This window comes from Sus scrofa, unplaced genomic scaffold, assembly GCF_054392235.1.
Source record: "Sus scrofa isolate SSC_HxYL_T2T_F1_AM1 unplaced genomic scaffold, Sscrofa_HxYL_maternal_Yorkshire_Landrace_v2.0 dam_41, whole genome shotgun sequence".
NCBI lineage: Eukaryota > Metazoa > Chordata > Mammalia > Artiodactyla > Suidae > Sus > Sus scrofa.
Genome location: NW_028146965.1, coordinates 50,030 through 62,906, shown reverse-complemented (window position 1 = coordinate 62,906; position 12,877 = coordinate 50,030). Strand labels below are relative to the sequence as shown.

At 40.8% G+C, this 12,877-nt stretch overlaps 1 protein-coding gene across 1 annotated transcript in view; it reads right to left on the bottom strand.

Moving 5' to 3' along the window:
• Positions 1–12,877, bottom strand: part of LOC146394311 (cytoplasmic polyadenylation element-binding protein 4-like) — a 66,463-nt gene that overhangs the window by 4,486 nt on the left and 49,100 nt on the right. Inside the window, exons 5-9 of the mRNA XM_085009157.1 lie at positions 11,702–11,875; positions 6,871–6,960; positions 6,132–6,250; positions 4,390–4,504; positions 2,792–2,973 (exon numbers count right to left, since the gene is read on the bottom strand). Of these exons, the coding sequence (XP_084865283.1) occupies positions 2,792–2,973; positions 4,390–4,504; positions 6,132–6,250; positions 6,871–6,960; positions 11,702–11,875 (680 nt within the window). The remainder of the gene's footprint in view (positions 1–2,791; positions 2,974–4,389; positions 4,505–6,131; positions 6,251–6,870; positions 6,961–11,701; positions 11,876–12,877) is intronic.

Sequence of the window (12,877 nt, the reverse complement as noted above, 5' to 3'; positions counted from 1 at the left end):
TCTGACCGCGGGTGGACGCTTGCAGCCACTGTCTAAAGGAGTCTGTGCCAAGTGCCCAAAAGGAAGGGCCGGTAACGCTGTCACTGAAATTCAGACAGTTCATCTTTTAAGCACCTGGGAAGGCTTTTATACCCATCCTTTTACATTTTTGTCTTATTAAATAAATACTTTTCAAATGAAAGAAAGGTTCCAGCAGAAATTGAAAAGTGAAGCCAAGTTCATGTTTGGGAACATCAGAAGGAGGTTTGACCCACAGGAGAGTTTTCATGGACACGAACCGCCACTTTAATCAGTGGATCCGGGTCGCTGTCAGATGCAGAATTATAATCTGCACCAGACCAACTAAGAGAGTCCTAGTGCCACAACAGAGCACCTCAATGTACAAGTCAGAGCGAAGCTGCTTGCATCACACGCTCTTGAGCTGTAATAAGGCCCGAGTCATGGTTTCTATTCACGGCGAACACATCTTGGGTTACAGTCATGAACTTCTAACTCCAGCAAAACAAGATACAGCCCCAGGACTCATAATCCAAAACCTCGCTTTATTCTTTGTCAGGAAGAATGGTCTACCTCAGTTGGAGAGTCTCATAAAATGAGGTCTGCTCCAGCGTCCGACAGGCCAAGCTGCCATTTGAGCCTCTCAAGCATTAAAAATAAGCTGGCTCTTAATTCCCCAGTGAGAAGAGGGTCGGGTATTTTTAGTCTTGGAGCAACTCACAATTGAAACTCCCTTAAACCAGGCTATTACTACCACTGGCGCCACCCACCTCTGACAAGAAATCCTGACAAAGGTTAGCCGTGAGCAAAAGAAAAGTGACAGGGAAGGCAGGATGAGCAGAATAAACCAGAGGATTGAGCTCCTGGCCCTGAGGCCATTCCAGAACACTCACAGTGACAGGGACACAGGTCAAAGAACTGGATCACAGAGGAATACAAATGAAGTCTGAATTTCTAAGGGCGAATCTTACGACTCTGAAACCCATGTAGCAATGAAGCAGCGAGGTAGGAGAGACTGTGCACTCAGGATGTGTGTATTTTTCAGTGTGAATAAAAAGGAGCTCCTCCTGCCCCCTTCATCCGAGCTTACAACAGAATCCACACCCTTCTCCTTACTATACCCCCGTAGAGCATGATGACCACCAGAATGGTAAAATTTCAGCTGCCACCCGAAGTAGAATAAACATGAAACGGAATAGAAGCAGTAAATGAAGACCACTATTGACTTGATAGTTTCTACGTACTGAACCGAGAAAGGCACAATACAGTCAAACCAATAAAGACTTTTTTGAGCACAATGCCTTGGAGTGTTGGATGTCTACGTTGGCCCTAAGGAAAGCGCTAGTCTGCCATGAAATAAGGAGCGGACACCAGAATGTAAATCAGTATATTGCTTACTTCATCAAGAAGGTCTTTCTATGAAAAAAAATCTCAACGGAACTAAAATACGATGCTTACTAATGTGGTGGATTCACATTCTGGTGTAAATCTGGATCTCACTGCAAACGAGCAACAAACCGTATCAACTGGCGGTTGGTTCACAGGCCACCCTTGGAGTAGTACTGCCAGGACAGATTTCTACCCACCAGAACATAAAGAGGTCCCCTGAGGACAGGGACCTCTTGTCCTAGGCACTAAAACATTTGCTGAGTGCATGAAACACAAAGATAAGAAATCTGTGGCAGCAATATGGATGCAACTAGAGAGTCTCACACTAAGTGAAGTCAGTCAGAAAGAGAAAGACAAATACCACATGACATCACTTATGTGTGGAATCTGAAATGTGGCGCACACAAACCTGTCTACGGAACAGAAACAGACTCACAGCACAGACATGGAGAATAGGCTTGTGGTCGCCAAGGGGGAGGGAGAGGGAGTTGACAGACAGTGAGTTTGGGGTTAGTGCTGCAAACTTTTATTTTGAATGGATAAGCAAGGAGGTCCTACCGTACAGCACAGGGAACTAGAGCCAATCTCTTGGATAGAAGAGGACGGAAGAGAACACGAGAAGAATGTGTGTATGTATGACTGGCTCACTTCGCTGCATAGCAGAAACTCATACAACACTGTAAATCTACTCTACTTTAATAAAAAGATTAAAAAAAGAAAAACCAAAAAACTCATCTGTAAATGTAAAGAAAGAAGACAAATAATGGAACACAGAGTCTCAAATATAATAGCCTGGAAAACAGAAGAAAGAGTTATCTTTGAGGTTTTATCCAGCCTTTTGATTCAGAGCCAACAAAGAGGAATTTAAAGTAATGAACCACTCCCTGATTTCAGGTGGGAAGACAGATTGCAAATGAAAAGATTATGATTTCTTTTACTTAATCTGTTACAATGAAATATTTCTTACACATGCAGCCCTTGAGGTGAATTTCTTCAGTCATTTGTTATACAGCGCATAGGAAAACAGGGCTCGCTGAGATATTCTCGATACCCCAGGTTTAAAAAAGAAGGCGAGGAGCTCTCAAGGGCATTCACATTTGTATACTTATAACACAGTACAAAGGATTTGGTAAATACTTATTGAATGACCAACTGAACAAACGAATGGATGAGGTGAAAGTCAATTATAGTGTTCTGGTCAGGCTACTCAGAAAACGACGAGAGAGGAAATTCATAGGAAACTCTTAGATGTATCCTACAGCACGCATCTGTCTAATGGGTCCTATAGGCATAACCACCCGCTGTCGATTTAAATCCCCCCCGCCCCCCCCCCCACCCATTCCAAGCTTGGTGATGACACAGAGGGTCATTCTGAGAACTTTCCAGAATGTAGTCCAGGACTTACCCGTTTATCTATCTCTCCATGCTGCAGCTGCACGAAGCGGGCACTGATAGCAGCTATGTAACTCTGTTGATTAGAGAAAGCGACGCGCCCAGCTCCTTTTGGGTACTTCAGCTCAGGGTCGGTATCAATCCCGGCATAGCACACACCTCCGTACAGCCGGTCCATTATCATGGCAAGCTCCACTGCATACGGAGGAGGGAGCAGACACGACATTTGAAGTCAGGAAAATTCATCTGGCTCAGCAAAGATTTCAGCAAAAGCAGTTCCTCTGTCCATCATTATAATATTATTAAAATGACACTAGTTTCTACAACCAGCTGTCTATTGCATTTATCTTTATTCTAATGTAACTAAGGCCAGGGACTCTGCTGGGTGTCTCACAGATATTCGCTCTTGATCTTCACAACACTATGAAGTAGGGAAGTAGTAACTTCCTGAGGAAAGTGGGACAGAGAGGACGATCAGTCTGTGCAAGGTCATGGGAAGTGAAAAGAGTGTGCCCTCGTCTGTCTGCTCTATACCATGGCGCCGCCACATATTTACCAGTTAACAGTGTATTGCTTAATATAAATAGTCTTTTGGACACTACAAATCGGATAGGTAGCCTCTTTGGGGGTCCTTCGAGTGTATTTCCATCAAAACCCATTTTACCTTTCCTTACAGTCTAGCTATGTGCCAGTTTCCCACATAGAAACTTGAGATAATAAATGTATCTTCTCCATGAAGAGTTACAGTTTTGAAGCTGCATTCTTACCCACTTTATGCTCAGTGTGTGTGTGTGTGTGTGTGTGTGTGTGTCTCTGTCTCATATAGGGGCGTGCCTGCGGCATATGGAGGTTCCCAGGCTAGGGAGTCTATTCGGAGCTGTAGCTGCTGACCTACACCAGAGCCACAGCAACGCCAGATCCGAGTCGCATCTGTGACCTATGGATCCTTAACCCACTGAGCGAGGCCAGGGATCGAACCCTCGACCTCATGGTTCCTAGTCAGATTTGTTTCCGCTGCACCACGAAGGAAACCCCCACACTTTATGTTCTTTATCTCACTTATACTATTAACCCTCAAATTATTTCAAGTTGGGGATGAAATGTCTTTTGTAAGGACTGTTCTAGGCACAGATGCACTGCTGATGCAGAGCTCAGTTAATGGCTCCCGAGCACATGGGGACATGGGCAACAATGACCATCTCGACAAATGACTCATTCCTGAAGCCCTTCTCTCTCAGACGACGATGAGAGTGACGAGCAAAAGCATTACGTGCGCTGCTCCAAGAACTGCGGATCTGTGATATCATTAAATCCTCAAAACAACTCCACATAAAGTACATACTTATCCATCTATTGGACAGATGAGGAGACTGAGATTTAGAGAAATTAATTTGTCTAAGGTTACCTGGCTTTTGAGTAACTTTTTATTTTTTAATTTTTTTTTAGCTGAACACATGAATTCAAAGCCAGACACTGATTCTAGAACTCTCACTCTTAGACATAAACGCAAATGCTTATGGAGAATTTATCCTGGAAAATGTGTATAAGATGTTTCTTATGCTAAAGGATGTTTTTTTTTGTTTGTTTTTTGGTTTCTTTGTTTGGTCATACCAGCTCGCAACGGTCGAGGAACACCACCAACAAATATAGTTTTTCGTGGGTCAAGAGGCTGTGAACCATCCATCACAAAGTCACTGTCACTGAGATTCCAAGGTCGAATCTGGACCTAGGGAGTGTGCAAACCAAAATGTCTCATTCTTGATACAGATAATTTATGGGGGAAAGAAGTTTAAAATTATTGCATAGCATTTTACTTTTAAAAGCAATAATCCATATCATTACAAATCAATAAAACTGTAAAAGTAGAAAAGACCTAAAAGGAGCATATCCCAACCCTTCATTTCCTTTTTAAGAGTAAACTAAACCAAGGTGGACAGTTCAATTGAATTGCTTATTATAAGTCAAATCACTTAACATGGCCTTAATTATCTGTAAGTTGATTAACTATCTCAGCTTATTTGGGCCTCTATACTACCCAATCACCCAGGATCTATGTAATTTAAATTTGGCATGGGATTTGATGTTGATTAGTATACAGTGCTAAGTAAACTAGGATTGTGTGCTCGACCCCATGTCCAGGAAATGCAAACTACTTCTGATACTAGCAAATCTGTTGCATTGCTTCAAAAAGCATTTCAAAATAAAAATATTGATGATATTTACAGTAAATGTTTTATGATAAAACACTTTAGTGTGTCCATTACCTCAACCAAGAATCATGCACCTCAATTTAACTGTTTGCATCATCAATCGTTAAAAATGCTTGCACCAAAGTCTAAGGGGTTCATAGTGGGGTATTCCCAACATGCACACCAACCAAGTCCTAAGGCCAGAAGGCCCCCAATTTAAATACCTATGGGGACTGGCAGGGAACAAACATGTCAAGCAGAGAGGGTCTAGGCCACACAGGAACTCTGGGACAACCCCAAGACACCAAGAAGAGCTCCACAAGTTACTGCTAGAGCTGAGCCCACTGACACCTCCATCCTGCGCTATACTCCATCACTGGGTGCTGGCTGAGGGATAAACTATTATTAGCCAGATGTGTCAAAACAAGCTAGTTGCTACCACTCCTTAAGGCTAAATTTTGTAACAAAAACTTTTTCAAAAGAAACAATACACAACGTACCTTTATGTATATACATCATTCATGTGACTTGTGAGAGTACCACATGCAAAAAGTTAAGGATAGCCTTGGGTAAAAACAATTTTTTTTTTAAGGCCGTACTTGCGGTATATGGAAGTTTCTGGGCTAGGGATCAAATTGGGGCTGCAGCTGAGACCTATGCCACAGCAACACCAGATCCAAGTCGCATCTGGAACCTATGCTGTAGCTTATGGCAATGCCAGATCCTGAACCTACTGAGTGAGGCCAGGGATCAAACCCACTCCTCCTAGAGACAATGTCAGGTCTTTAACCTGCTGAGCCACAATGGGAAATCCTGGGCAAAATCTTGATCAAAGAGAGGAAGGAGAAAGACAGGTAGATATATTTGTGCTTTGAGTTCTATTATTCAGAGGAAACTCAGCTACTTATCAAATGCATTACCAGCTGAAGTCTTTTAATAGAAAGATTTTCTAACTTTTAATTAACCAAAAAGTCAATGCCAAAATAATGTGCACAAATATACAGAATGTCAATGTTAGGAACTTGACAGCAACAAAACTTTTTCATTTTGATTCTACTTACAACCATGTCAATTCACAGATACATCAGGATGTCTATGGGTTTTTCAGAGCTAATGAGTAAGAGGTAAAAACAAGAAGCTATTTTCATGCTAGACTCCACTTACTGGCTTGTCTTTGATGGTAGGACTTGATACACACAGGTAGAGTTTTCCATCTTCTTCAATACATGCATCGATGAGAGCCTGAACAGAGCTTTCATCTTGAAATAGCAGAAATGCATAGCCTAGTAAAAAAATTTTTTTAAAGACATAGTTTTCTTTTTTTCTTGGTAATTCTTCAAGGAAAAGGAAGTATACAACTAAGGGAGGGAAAAGGAAAAGGAACAAACAACTAAACTAAAACTTAACCTCACCCAGAAGTCTGATAACATCAAGTGCAGTTACTTCTTTACTTATTTATTTTTTGTCTTTTTAGGGCCGCTCCTGCGGCATGTGCAGGTTCTAGGCTAGGCATCCAATCGGGGGGCTGTAGCTGTCCGGCCTACCCCTCAGCCACAGCCACAGCCACCCGAGATCTAATCTGCATCTTCGACCTGCACCACAGCTCCCGGCAACACCAGAGCCTTAACCCACTGAATGAGGTCAGGGATCAAACCCGCATCCTCATGGATGCTAGTCGGGTTCGTTAACCACTGAGCCACAGAGGGAACTTCCAATCTGGTATTATTCTGAAGCCTCTTTTAGAGTAAAATTAAATTTGAACTGAAAGCATATTAAGTAGAAATTTTAAAGACACATTTGGGAAAATGCAAGTTTAACAATGAAAGATTGTATCGTGAAGGTAAACATTTATGAAAAGAATAAAAGGATAAACTATACATGTATATTGAGTCTTGAGAATTACCTTTAGGAGGAAAATAGGATTTGCTCTCTGCTTTATGCGGCCAATCCACAATCAAAGGGCCAAAGCGTCGAAAACTAGCTGTGATCTCATCTAATGAACAACAAACCAAAAAAGTAGATTTAAATATTTTTATGATCATTTTTGGGAAATTGTTTAGAAAGACAGTTTCAAATCTACTATTTATAAGAACAGTACGCCAAGAACTCCTGTATCTCATTTCAGATTCACCATTATTCACATTTTGCACATTTATCTTCCCCTCTTCCTTTTTCTCCTTCTATATGTATGCATTCACAAATCCACCTACCTACCTATCTATCTATCTATCTATCTATCTGCCTATCTGCCTGTATGTCTGTTGGTCTGTCTATTTTATCTATCTACCTACCAACCTATTACCTTTTTTTAACATGATGCTCTATAACCCCAAAATACAACTGTTGGTACCTGCTCAAAGCAAGGTCACTCCCTTATTTACCACCATACAACCTCCTTCCAATCAGGAAATCATCACTGATACCACATTCTTACCCAATTCACAGACTCCATTCAAATTTTAAACTATCACAATAATATCTCTTTTTTCTTTTCTGACCCACAGTCCTATCTAGAACCAATGCTACATTTAGATGTCATATCCCTAGGCATCAGTCTTTTTACAATAGCTAGTTTAAAGAGTTCCTCATTCTTCCCTGTCTTTTACATACTGGGAAGCCTTAAAATATATAGGTCATTCATTCAGTAGGTTGGCTCCCATCCTGGGTCTGCACTGTTTCCTCATGACCTATGCGTTCTAAACAGGAAGACCACTATGTCATCTTGTCCTTTCACTGGATATGTTAATCTTGATCTGCTAGTCCCGTTGATATCTGCCTGTCTTCTCCATCAAAAATGAAAGCATTTTCCCCTTTGAATTTGATTAATATTTTGTGGGGGAATATTGTGTTACCCATCAATATGCTGTTCCCTCATTAGTCTTGGTGTCCACTGAAGACTCCCGCCTATATCAACTACCACAATGATAACTGCCAAATGCTGATTATCTAGTTCTATCAATCCTTCTACATTTACTAGTTAGTATTATACAGTAAAGAAGAGTTTTCCCTTTTTCACTTATTTAGTCATGAGTTTATTTGTATCAGTAAGGACATATTTTATTCAATGGGTTGTAATCTGATTCTCTCAATTTGTCCCCTACATTGTCCCCGACTTGCCTAGCAGGGGTTCCTATCCTCCTATCATTCTTCAAGTGCTTCCATATTTTCTGACCCAAGGAGATACTCCAGGCTTCCATCTTGTTCTTTCTCTGCCTTAGCCCTAGAATTAGTCCTTCCCTGCCCTAAGAAGTCCCGGATCTGTTCAGTGACAAAAGATATTTAGAAACTAAGATTTGAGTATTTCCTATACTCATTGCTAGTGGGTATTTATTATTTCTAAGTTTTCTCTGAGGACAAAGCTAGGAAACATGAATATACACAGACACACATTTATTATATATATATACATATATATTTCTGTGTTTAAGTATACACACATGTATATCTGTGTGTATCTTTATAAAAATGAGTTCATATTGATACCTGCAAGTCCATGCAACATCTCATGTTTTGTTCTAGCCTTCCCCCTTCCCATGCTTGTCAATTCCAATCTCACTGTGAGAAACCGAGCTCCCATTATCCTCAATAGGACTGCTTTCTTGCTCAGGGTAACCCATCTTTCAGCTAGCTGCCCTGGCAGTCTCCTCTACCTTCCACCTCTGCACCCGAGCCTTTGCTGCCTTGTTTTATTGGACACCATGTAAATGCTGCCGAGGCCTTTGCGCAGGTCCTTTCCATACACCCTCCCTTGGCACCCTCTTCCCCCATACCAACCCACTTCCTCAGACACCAATATCTCTGAGCCTTTTGAGGAAGGAAAAGAAAGGGCATGTGAGATAGGGATGACCCGATCATATTTTACTATTAATAGAAATGATACTAGTTATGCTGTATTACATATTGGGACAGCCAATGAGTAGACAATAGGAAAATAAATTTCCAGGGAAGTTCTGGAAAGAGTAGGTAAGCATGTGTACATAAGACTTGGGAATAGGACAGGACAGAGGAACAGCAAAGAGAGATGAGAAATATGTTCAATTTCTAGTTTGGTAGAACCGTTCTCATATCCTCCAGATTGTAAAACAGCAGTCTGTTCTGCTATGATACCTGTTTCTATGATACATGTAGCTGGTGTGAGATTAGCAAACAGGGAAATGATGTCAGTGTAACTTGAACATTATATTGGTGCACAAATGATTTTTTTTTTTGGTGTTTTCTTTTAGGGCCACAGCCGCGGCATATGGAGGTTCTCAGGCTAGAGGTCCAATCGGAACTGTAGCCGCCGCCGGCCTACACCAGAGCCACAGCAACACTGGATCCGAGCCTTGTCTGCAACCTACACCACAGCTCACGACAATGCTGAATCCTTAACCCGCTGAGTGAGGCCAGGGATTGAACCCGAAACCTCATGGATGCCAACTGGGTTTGCTAACCGCTGAGCCATGACGGGAACTCCACAAATGATTTTTTTCTAGGTGAGGTGAACTAGTATAGTGGGAGAATCACGACCTTCAGCAGGAAAGGAAAAAGCCCCCACCTTGTATGACTTGTAGGCAGGAGCCCCCTCAGTTCTATTACAAGAAAATTAAAAATGAGCACAGCAACCGAGCTTCTCCTGTCAGAGAGGTGTGTTCCCGCCTTGCTGGGCTCTTATCTCCTGAGTGTTTGCACTTCTCAGCTGCTCAAAGGGCCACTTCCATCTGGGTTGCCTCCACGGTAGCCAGCCAGAATTTCCACTCTTGGTTTTGTGCATTTTCAATATTACTTGAGGCAGCCTCTAACATGCTGAGCTACTTGCCTGAACTGTCCAAGTTATTTCCAAGGTACTAACACTCTTTTTTGTTAGTGCTTCTGGTACAAAATTCATTAGGCTCTAAGTGATCTGCCTCTAACCCCACTTTCCCCATAGACTCTGTAATTCTTAGTGCACGATTCTGCAGAACAAAATCCTTCAGGAATACATATTTCACAGTTTAGTAGAAAGGTCTGCCCACCTAAATTGCTGCTGACTTATTAACATGCTTGGTCTTAAGGATAAAGAGAGATGACTAAACACTATTTCCATTCATTTTGCTCAGTTTAAGCCACCTCCTTTGCCAAATTGGTCAAATTTACCTGTGCCTCTAAGAATTTTAGGATAATACATTTAAGATTGCCCAGTAATTTTCTGAAAAGATAAGAGACTATCCAGGCCAGGGAAGGAATTTATCTCAAGCAAAGTCAGATAAAATTCATTCTTCCCTTTTTGTATATAAGCATACAATTTACTCGTCAAAGTCCATCTGGGGTTCAGGAGTGTTAAAGATCTGACCTCCAAAGGGTCATAAAACCTAGAATTCATAATACTAAGGAAAGTGAGGATTCCAGCTAGAGAAAAGAGACAGCCACCTCCAAGAGCTTACTAGAGTGGACGACATTGTGACCAGATGTTCAGCCCAGGATGAATACTTTGAACAGAAGCTATGCCTTCTGAAGACAGGATGGAGATTGAGTCAATCTGGCCTGAAATTTCAACACAGCTTTCTCCAGGATATTTTATCATGGACAAATACAAAAAAACAAAACCCCTAAAACCCATGTTTATTTCGATCTTTGGCTATTTGAAACCATTTTTGTCTCAACTTTCCAAAAGATTGATCAGCTGAAGGAAAATATAGTGTCTCAGTATGTGTAATCTCAATCTAAGTGGGAAGTTATCAAACCTTATTATTAGACCTTATTGATTTTAATAGAAAACTCTTCTATCCTCCACAGCATTTCTTTCCATTTCCATTCAGAAAACCAAGACAAAAGAGATTAGAAAAAAAAAAAAAAGAAAGAAAGAAACAAGGGATATATGGTTGCTATATGATCTGCTTACTTTGATTTTTATCAGGGTCACTTAGAACCACAGATGAATAAAATGCTTCTGGACAACTAGAACTCACATCTTTTTGCATGACTGGCTCCTTATTCAGGTCTCAACTCAAAAGGCAAATACCATGTCCTCAAAAAGGATTTCCTTAACCACCTAATCTCAGAAGTCTCCCTTCTGAGATTCTGCTATATCACGCTGACATGTTTTCTTTTCAGTACTTATTCTCTAATATTTTCTTGCATGTTTACATGTATTTTTATCTTCCTTCTCCCACCAGAATGTAAACTCTACACAAGCAGGGGCTTTCAATCTTGTTTACTGCTGTGATCAAGCCTAAGAATAGTGCATGGCATTCAGAAAGCATGTAAATACTTGACAAGTGCAAAAATACTCACAAAATGATATAACTTTCAAGATTCCCTACAACTCTAGGCTATATTTTTCAAAAGTTCATGTTTAATCTAAGGTTTTAATCTTTAAACAATTAACTATACATTTACAGAGCACTCATAAAAGCTAGGAAATAGGAAAATGCATACTTGAATTTGGCCAAGGCAGGACACATGGACAAAAATGCAGTTAGGCTCTGTGTTTGCCCACGACAGAATCCTTGAGAACTTTCCCCAAGGACGTTTATTCTTTTTCATCTAGTCCAATCACTTCCTTCAGCTGGTTCCCAAAGTCCTGCTCCCTTTCCTTCTGTGAGCTAATCTTACATGCTGTGTTATGAAAAATAGGACAAGAGAACAATGCAATCAAAGCTGAAGACCTGGAGCCAGAAAGGACTGCTATTCTGCTAACAGTAACCATTACTTAGGTGCTACCTACTATGTGTCAGTCTGGGCACCGTGCTATATACAGGTCTTTCTAAATATACCTTCATCGATGTCAGGAGGTAATCCGCCCACGAACACCTTGCGAGAATATCGTTCCACTCTTTCTCCATTCTGGTGAGTGAAGCAGTGGGGTGAACCCAGGCCACTATGAAGAGGCTGATCCCCACGGCCATCATCCAAGAATCCATCTTCCATTGGAAACAGTGAAGACTGACCTGGAACAGAAAGCAGGAAAAAAAAAAAAAAAAAGCTAACAGAAAATGTTCCTTGCCTTTGATTATCTTACACAAGAAACAAAGAAAATGGCAGATCCAATAAACCTGCTGCTTTTACTTTTCTTATTGAACAATAAATCACTTAGATATGCTCCAGAATTTCTATCCCCTTAAAGTCCCAATTGAGTCAGGGAGAAAGTACACAGTTAAACCAAGTGCTGCTCAGCCACCCCACTGGGATTCAGAAAATTCAGCGAGGTGAAATGGAAGTACAGTAGGAGGGAGCATTCTTTTGAAAGCAGTTGGCAGCAGACTGCACCGCCTTGGCAGGGCCCCATGGCCACTGGCAACCTAGACATGCACACGAAGTATTAAACTGGACCATCAGACGCTAGATCACTTAAGTTTATTTAAAACATCATGTAATACAGCCTGCCCAATTTCCTCTAAGAATGTCCCTAAATGGAACAAGTTGATTTTTAAAGTGAGCACTCATTTTAGTTTACCTTAACTAATGGGATATCATCAAAACCCATTTAATGCTGTTATCCAACTTCATTGGCTAGTCTTAACAGAATTTAAGATTTTTAGGCATGCTAAAGATACATTTTCTTTTAGCTAAGTAATTACTAGCTGGAATAGGTGGTATCTAATTCTGAAAACAAATCATTATTATTGCTGTTAGACAGTCCTATCAGCAAAAAGACAAGCAGTGCTAATGTGGTTAATACTCTTCTCACATTTACCTGCCAGCAAAATTCAAACTTATAAACCATCAACAGAGAGCTACAAATAACTGTAGAATCTCTCAAGCACTGTTTTGTCACTTTTCAGGCTGCCAATTCACTTCCAGGTACTACATAAGGAATTTGTTAATGGATCTCACAGAAATGTACCTTAAGATGCTCTTCCTTCACTGAAACATTCCCATGTCCTTTTGTCATCACACTTGTATTCCTTTCAACTTTCATTATTAAACACATACTATATTTGCTATGAATT